Raw genomic sequence first — 9,046 nt, 5'->3', positions numbered from 1 at the left:
CAGTGCATAGCTTTTCTGTGAAGCTGTCTGATATCTGAGTGAGACACGACTTTTCCCTTACAGATGTTTTGCTGCTCAAGTTTGGCCTCAACAGGTCAAGTTACACTTTGTTTACTGTCGTAGAGAAACCAAACTGCAGGTAACACACATTAAAAACGAATCTTTCTTCAAATATGAATGTACAGATGTCACTTTTCCTGAAATTGAAAAATAAACAATAGTACTTATTACATAGCTTTTACAGAAGTTTAGAGTCATTCTATCATCGACTGGTGGATTTCAGCTGATCTTCTTACACAGTATGTGTCCATGGTCCTGCACATGTACACACACAGTATGTTTCTATGGTCCTGCACATGTACACACACAGTATGTGTCCATGGTCCTGCACATGTACACACACAGTATGTTTCTATGGGTCCTGCACGTATACACACAGTATGTGTCTATGGTCCTGCACATGTACACACACAGTATGTGTCCATGGTCCTGCACATGTACACACACAGTATGTGTCTATGGTCCTGCACATGTACACACACTGTACAGTATGTCTCCACATTGTGTTTATGTGTATGGTCCTGCACATGTACACCTTATACACATACAGTATGTGTCTATGGTCCTGCACATAGACACATACAGTATGTCTTTGTCCTGCACATGTACACATACAGTATGTTTCTATGGTCCTGCACGTACACACATACAGTATGTTTCTATGGTCCTGCACATATACACATACAGTATGTTTCTATGGTCCTGCACGTACACACATACAGTATGTTTCTATGGTCCTGCACATAGACACATACAGTATGTTTCTATGGTCCTGCACGTACACACATACAGTATGTTTCTATGGTCCTGCACGTATACACATACAGTATGTTTCTATGGTCCTGCACGTACACACATACAGTATGTTTCTATGGTCCTGCACATAGACACATACAGTATGTTTCTATGGTCCTGCACGTACACACATACAGTATGTTTCTATGGTCCTGCACGTATACACATACAGTATGTTTCTATGGTCCTGCACATAGACACATACAGTATGTCAATTAGATACATTTAAAAGCAAAATTGCCACTGAATCCAAAATGGCCGACTACCTGTTGCGTTAATCAAATTGGTGGCGGGACTTTTTTCCCGTCCGGTCATAATACACGTGTGTACCCAAATTTCATGAAGATTGGTTAAACCAGACAGAATTGAAGGTCAGTTGATTTAGCTCACTTGCCTCTAGGAATATAGGATGTCATCTGCCACCTTTTTCTAATTTTTCATCGTCGCCACTTTCTCACTGCGCTCCTGATAGTCATCGTACATGATAAACATTTCTTTCATCTTCTGCAGTTCTTGTCTGCTCTTCTATTCATTCTCCTTTGCCCTCAGTTCTGCAAGGTACAGCAGAAAATGTATCAGCTGTTGGTCATTCATCTTGTGTGCCATTATGGTCTTTTCCTCGATTTACTGCACTGTTGAGTTTAGTTGTTCAGGTGATTACTCTGAATTTTACTCTGATCACTCTGAATATGCATTACAAGCTATGCAAACCCCTGCTATTGCACAACATGGCATAGCATGCCCTTGATGACATAGAAGATGAGTCTTCTATGTCATCAAAAGAGCCTTCTTCATTTTGGAGAGCTGGATTCCAAGACACTCCTGTTGATCTAGCTATGGTTAGCTATCCAGAAAAGAAGCTAGCTAGCTAACAGTTAGTTAGTATTGTACATATTTCTCTTTCTCACTAGTAATTGATTGTAAAATAAGACTTACATGCATCAGATGTGCAAAAGCAGCTGTGTGAAATGAATGGTAGGTGTTTTGTTGTGAATACATACTGTATGGGTCATTTTTGACCCATGTGTGTAAAAGTGATGTACAAATCAAAAACAAGATTCGTAATGAATACTTTAAATGATAAAATATATTTATTTCAAACATATTGCAAAGAAACACTCAGCCATGCATGAAATAACAAAGGAAATGAATACGGGTCATATTTGACCCATGTTATACATTAGAAGGGTAGTGATACAAAAAGGATTTTTATTCAAAAAGTAACAGGAACAATTTAAATAAGGATTTGTGATGATCAAAAACAAGTTAATTGGGGAATACCTGAAATACTGAATGATGATATACAAAATAAAAATAAAAACTGAGCCGGGTCACTTTTGACCCATGTTGTGTATAAAAAGGGTTCAGCTAAAAGAATAACACTTGTTTGTGACTTAGTATTTAACTCCACCCAGGCTTTATATCAAATTTCAAAGGAGTCATTAAGCAAATAATTCCTTGTTGTCTGTTTGCTTTAATGTCACAGTGTCCAGTGGTCATATATTCTTTCGATGTCTTAGACTGTTGCAAAGGTGAAATATTTATAAGATCTGTAGAGAAACCAGAGTGTTTTTGACCTGAACATATCAAACAGTCTGTATGTAGTGATGGTGATAGCACCACCTACTGCCAAAAGGAGGTAAGCCTCGTTTTACAACTCTAATTCGATTTACATACAATGTTCACCTTGTGGTCTACACTTGATGGCTCGGACCGTAATGCGTGATTAGTGGGCCTGGTCAAGCGCCGCGTGACGAACACAGGAAGTGACGTGTTTATCCTTCCCGAGATGCACAAAACGCACGCAACATGGAGCTGTTTCGCCCCGCCCTGTTCGCCCTCCCCCACGGCCCCATCAGGTCACGAGATCGGAAGTGCTTGTGCCCGCACAGTGCTGCTCGCGGCCATGGTTTTAAAACTATTATTCTAAAATACTTTGGCATTTTCTTATGTCCTATTCTATATAATGCCTTAAAACTGACAGGCATAAACTCCATTTGTGCCATTTAGAGTTTATGTTCAGTAGTTTATCATATTTTTTAAATCCTTAAAAATATATGTATATATATATATTGTCTTGTTTATTTTTAAATAAAAATAAAATATCCACTTCTGGTGCAAATAAACGAGTCTCTGGTTCAAATGCTTCCCCCTTGTAATTTTCCGTCTGACATACATCCTCCTGGCCGGTAGGTGGTGGTAGTGACCCAGGACGCCGACTGACAGCCTCTTAAAAACAAACTCAAAAGAAGTCTATGAAGGAACGGAAAGAAACAGGAAGAAGAAGAAGAAGACGGCGACGACGACGACGAGATCGGTGCCACAATGGCTGCGTCCAGAAGACTAACAAAGGTAAAAACAAATAATAATATACGTTCATTACAATCAATTCTACGTCGGGAGGGTTCAACCGACTTGTCTCGGCTGTGTGTGTGTCGCTAAAGACCCGTCAGCCGTGTGTAAATGTCCTTTCGTTCATGTGCTCGACGAAATGAAAGGACCATGACGTCCGACAAACGGCGACTGGGGGAACTAGTTAGTTAGTTGGAGTGAGTCAGCAGCGACACAGTTAGACGGCAGCGGGCGGGCGACGCGTCGATATCCGAAGGGCGAGCCGATGAGTCGGCGTGTTCCTGGGTAGTGAAGCCCCTGGTTCCACGAGCCGTCACCGTGTGGAGAGACGCGGCTGTGCCGAAAACATGGAGACTTTGGGGCTGGGGCGTGACTTTAGACCCCGGCTCGGAGATTATTCGACCAAAAAACATAAATTAACTAAACAACTACACTCAGACTATGAATCCATAAGTGAATCGACAGAAAATAAATCGGTTTATTTCTGTAATTTGATTAAAGATTCGAAGTTTTCTCTTGTCAGGCCCTCCAATCTGAGGATTTGCTGCTTTTCCCAGTTTCTTTAAATTTCAACAAAATATTAGGCTCAAATTTAATAATTATGTTCTTTAATCATTAAATAACAAGCCAATTTATTTTACTGACTGGTACAGTCAATAAAATATCATAAAATTGTGAAAAATATCCACAGATGAGTTGTAAAGTGTTCGCAAATTGCATATTATTGTTAAAAAACAACAATAATAACAGTTATTATTATTAAACAAATGTTAAAATCTTGTTTTACTTGAGTGTAATAGACAGGAAATGACTTTCTCCAGAACTTCAGTTTGATAGTTTCAGTTTCAATGCGATGTACCAGCATTTGGTTTTGATTTACAACAAGGTCCCTGTGTTAGGAATTAGTCAAGTGAGAACATCAGTCAAGTATTTTGTTTCCGCTTCTGAATTCCACACACAAATACTGACGGGAAGTAGATGATTTAGTAGAGATATACTTCTGCCTCTCAGGTTAAAGTATTTACTTAATGACACCGCAGTCAAATTATCTGAGCTGCAATCTGAGTACAATCACTGACTAGTATAACTCTGGAGCATCGCAGCAGCTTTTTTTGTGTTTTTTCCAACTAAAGCGCTTATATTTTTTTCGTATGTCCTACAAAAACACTAAAGAGGTTTCCTGGGTTGAAAATACAACCTGTAAATATGAGTTAATGATCTTTTCTGTCACGCAGGAGACTTAGTTTTATTTTATTTTTTTCACTCAGTTCGAGGGATTTAGAAATGTCTTCGGAAACAGCACTGAGTGTTGTATTTAGTTTGGTTTTCTTTGTGACTCGACTGTAATAATACATGAGAGGCACCCAGGATTAGTTGCTCATCACATGGTAAAGCCATGTTGAGCTAAAATTATTATTCCGTTAGTTGAGTGACAAAAATATTGGTAACTATTTTATTCAAGCAGAAATGCCAAATGTTGGCTGGTTACAGCCTAAATCAGTAAACAAACAACAAATCCATTTCCACCAAGTAGTATTGCATGGTATAGCGATACTAGAAAGGTATTGCGATACCCAGCTGTTAAAACGGTTACAATACCTAATTTTATTAGTATGGGTACGTAATAAATGATGCCCGGGACACATCGGCTAAGGAAAGTGTTGAAAAAGTATGGGTACCATTAATTCATGACTTGATATTGGTATCCAAACCAACATTTTGGTATTGTGACAACACTTCCACCAATTTGACACCTATTTGCACATGCGCATATTTACGAGTACATTATTCAAATGAAATGGATTATTCAAATAAAAATAGTAATTAATCAGATGTTGTTGCACCACCACCTTTGACTCTGAGAACTTGTGATAGGACCAAATGATTAATTGTTTGATCGATGATAATAAAAACAATCAATAGTTGCTGCCATATTACAATGAAAGCAGAACAATAATAATGATAATCAACAATAGTTAATATTGATAATGGCTGAGATACCATATGGGACATCATTGTACTGCTTTGTTAGGGAACTCAGTAATGAAGCGCTCAACACTCACATTCCCAGAAACATGTGTTGCGTTATGAATCACTGACTTAACCATCTACCACAGAGGTCTCCACTATGTACAGTGTTGTTGTACATTGTACAGAAGGATAATACATTTTGTAAGCAGTCAAAATGAGCAGAGTGGATCTGACTCATTGTGAAGAGAGTGACGTAACTGTTTGACTGGACTCAGTACGTCAGGGCCGTATTACAATGCTCTTTATCTACTGGGCATTTGAAACATTATTATATATCATAAAAGTGGATGTTAAGGCAGCACAGTTGCATTAGACTATACAGGTGCAGCTCACAAAGTGGCCACAGAGAGTGCATCCTCCATGAGTGAGTGCTTTCCCATAGAAATGGTCTGATACCATTTTTCCACTCCTGATACTGAGTACCAATCTGATACTGGTGCATTTAGAAAAAAAACGTGTATATAAACATCTAAGTAAATCTAGAAATGCACAACATCCCTTGAAACTGAAGTCTTGAATGCAGTACACATCATGGTATCACTTCTGGGACTTTCCAGTATGACATATTACCAAATTGCTGACGTTTTATCTAGCTCGCCAATCTGTATTGCCAGTGGCAGTACGGTGCAACTGCTGTTGGCTGTGGAGATGCAGAATTGATTTCCAGGAAAAGGAAACTGCAGTTTTTATCTGGGTGAAATGAATATATCTTAAAGACATGGAATCTGATTGGTACATAGATTTGAGTACTCGCCAATGCTCAACCAGGCATTTTCAGCAGTATCTGAGGTATTTCCAATGCTGGAATCGGTATGAGAACATCTCTACTTTCCCAGTAATCAGATAATTTTATCCCATTTTAAATCAAGTTTTTTTTCTTTCAGGAGCTCGGTGACATCAGGAAATCTGGACATAAGCATTTCCGCAACATTCAAGTCGACGAATCAAATATCTTAGCCTGGCAAGGGCTAATTGTTCCTGTAAGTACTCAACTATTACTAAAGTGACCTTTTAACTTTCAGTTTAAATTGTATATTTTGTGTCCTGCAACAGCATTCAATATATGTCCTGTGCTCTTTTCTGACAAGCATTCAAAAATCTATTTTTATATGATGGAACAATCACTTTTAAGAGCCCTTTTACAGGGTTCTCATCTTAAAATTAAATGGCTTGAAACATTAAGCCGGAGACGGTCATTTATACCGACTCCGGGGTTCTAACTTCAGAGCTGCTGTCATCTAAACACAGATGCTGATACACCCCTCCAGCTACTGGGAGCAAAAAGATCATTTCAAATTTTCCCTCTGACCTATTACTACCTTTTCAATATTAATAATAACACTTGAGGGGGAAAAAACGTGAATTTTGAGTTTGAAAAGGTTGATAAATGTGATTATTTATTTTTGTCCAAGGATTGTCCTCCATATGACAAAGGAGCATTTCGCATTGAGATCATCTTCCCTGCCGAGTACCCCTTCAAGCCACCCAGGGTCACTTTCAAGACAAAAATCTACCATCCCAATATTGACGAGAAGGGTCAGGTCTGCCTGCCTATCGTCAGTGTGGAGAACTGGAAACCAGCGACAAAAACCATCCAAGGTAAGAGGAGGGGGTGTACTCTTCACAGCTTGTTTCTACTGCCTCCAAGTGGCCAATACTCTGCTATTGCAGGTTTAAAAGGTGGAAAAGTTCACACAGAAATTCCTCACTGCTGTTTGTGATAATCTGCAGTTTTTTAAAAAAGGTGTGTAAAACCCCTTTTACACACCTCTTACTCACGTGTGTTCCCATTCCTTCTCTCCTCCAGTGATCAATAATCTCATTGCTCTGGTGAGCGTCCCCCAGCCCGAGCACCCGCTGAGGGCAGACCTGGCAGAGGAATACACTAAAGACCAGGGTAAATTCATGAAGAATGCCGAGGAGTTCACAAAGAAACACAGTGAAAAGCGACCTATGGACTGACGTCACAACACTGACACTCACGGCTGTTGGCCTCCTTTCTGTTTCCTGTTGAAAGAGCTCACCCTGACTCTCTGTTCTTATCTCGAAAACCCCACAGAGTTGCCCAGATTTGTGTACCTGCATTGTTTTAGCACTCTGCAACCACTAATAGAGGATTGTGTTTCTGTTTCACTTTGCCAAAAAAGAAAGAAAAAGCAGTACTTTTGGTGAATAGGTAGGTTCTGGCCTCTAGGTGTCACCTTTTGATTTGTTGATGACTTCTTTCTACTGATTTCTTTATAGGAAAAACAAGAAAATTGTCAGAGGTGGCATCCTGCAAAGTTAAATATCAGGAATAATTAAAATGCTGTTCTTCTTACTTAAATGTTGAATGTGTTCTCAGATTGATCATTAGTTCATGCAGACATGTTTACAGATTTATAGCTTTGTTTTCAGAAGTTAAAACCATACAGCATCCAATGCTGTTTGTCTATCTTTTCTCCTTATTTGCTTTTTGGTTCTGTCTGTACTCTGTAAAATCACCTACTGCAGTACATGGAAAAGTTTGTTATTGATTCAGAACTTGTAAAAAAAAGTTTATGAAACGCAACAACAACCATTTGTCTTTGTATTTTGAGACGTTTTGGGACAGAAATCCCTTAGAACTATTATCACTCCTCTGTTGGCCTCCCAGGAAAGTACACACAGTCAGCGAGCATTACATTACTTTTTATGCAGGAGGGGAATTGGATGTTTTTGTTTTGTTGATATAACTACTGGATGTCTGGATACCAGACATAGTTGTTTGGGCACGTCAGTTTCTTTTGTCTGTTATGGCATCTTTCGTGACAGAAATAAGACAAACCCTTTGTTTTAGAACTATTATTAACACACAGGGTTGATCTTCTGCACTGTTCAATGTCACCTAATCACACTCACTGACAATATTGTCATACTAGGAGCATTCTATAGAAGGCACCGATTGGTTGTTGGAATTGCAATTGGTTTTCCGTCTGCTGTTAATGTTTCTGTAATCAGCAGTTGAACAGTGCTAATTTAAAAGCTTTCCTCATCAATAAACACCAGTGGCTGACGAATCCTAGCACAGCAGCAGCCCGCTCTATGCTGTCAACACATCCAGCTGCAGGTGGTAGACAGAAGGTCTTCATTGAATAAAGATCTGTGATGGATGCTTAATCAAACTTGTATTTCTTTTGTTTATTATCTTCAGATATTATGTCTTTGTGTAAACTGCAACAAATGAGAAACATCAATGCCGATTCTTTCATACAGAGCACAGAGTGGTTTGATGAGCCTAAAAAGGATTTGAGGTATAATATTAAATTATGGAGCCACAGTACTGGAAAAATGTAGTAAAGGTTATGAAAAGACTCGGGTGCAAACAGGAAACACATGCCACACAATTAAAAGACTGAAACTTATAAACATTAAAAATGAACGTGTAACCAACTCATCTACATTCTATTTATTTTACATCTCTTCTACACTATTGTACCAAGAGACGACCTTTTTATGATCTTAAACAACACAAATGAAACCAAACATGGCTTCTAAGAATCCATTCACTAAACCACCTTAGTCTGCTTATGGAACCTGATGACATGACTTACAACACCATCAATCGTTGCATCACCTCTCTCAGGCCTACATGTCAGTCCCCAACCGGCCGATGTCTACAGAATGTGTGTGTGCAGTGTAGGGGAACTGGCAGTACCTTACATGTAGTTTATTAAAGAAGTGATTCCCTCAGATAAGGGAGGCCCACTCTGAGCTCCAGGACACACATTTGGATTTTTCAACAGGCAAGCTCCACATCCCATGACCTAACAATACAGTAACAGCTCAT

General features: G+C 39.1%; 1 protein-coding gene across 1 annotated transcript; it reads left to right on the top strand.

The window, feature by feature from the left end:
* The first annotated feature begins 3,051 nt into the window (after positions 1–3,051).
* On the top strand, positions 3,052–8,381 carry LOC118125738 (ubiquitin-conjugating enzyme E2 L3). Its single transcript, XM_035184659.2, has 4 exons — positions 3,052–3,207; positions 6,123–6,218; positions 6,651–6,837; positions 7,046–8,381. The coding sequence occupies exons 1-4, from the start codon at positions 3,181–3,183 to the stop codon at positions 7,198–7,200; spliced, it is 465 nt and encodes a 154-aa protein (XP_035040550.1). The 5' UTR covers positions 3,052–3,180; the 3' UTR covers positions 7,201–8,381.
* The last annotated feature ends 665 nt before the right edge of the window (positions 8,382–9,046 follow it).

The sequence above is a fragment of the Hippoglossus stenolepis genome, chromosome 18 (assembly GCF_022539355.2).
Source record: "Hippoglossus stenolepis isolate QCI-W04-F060 chromosome 18, HSTE1.2, whole genome shotgun sequence".
In the NCBI taxonomy this organism is placed as follows: Eukaryota; Metazoa; Chordata; class Actinopteri; order Pleuronectiformes; family Pleuronectidae; genus Hippoglossus; species Hippoglossus stenolepis.
The sequence above is the reverse complement of the archived record's forward strand: the minus strand, read 5'-3'. Positions and strand labels throughout refer to the sequence as shown.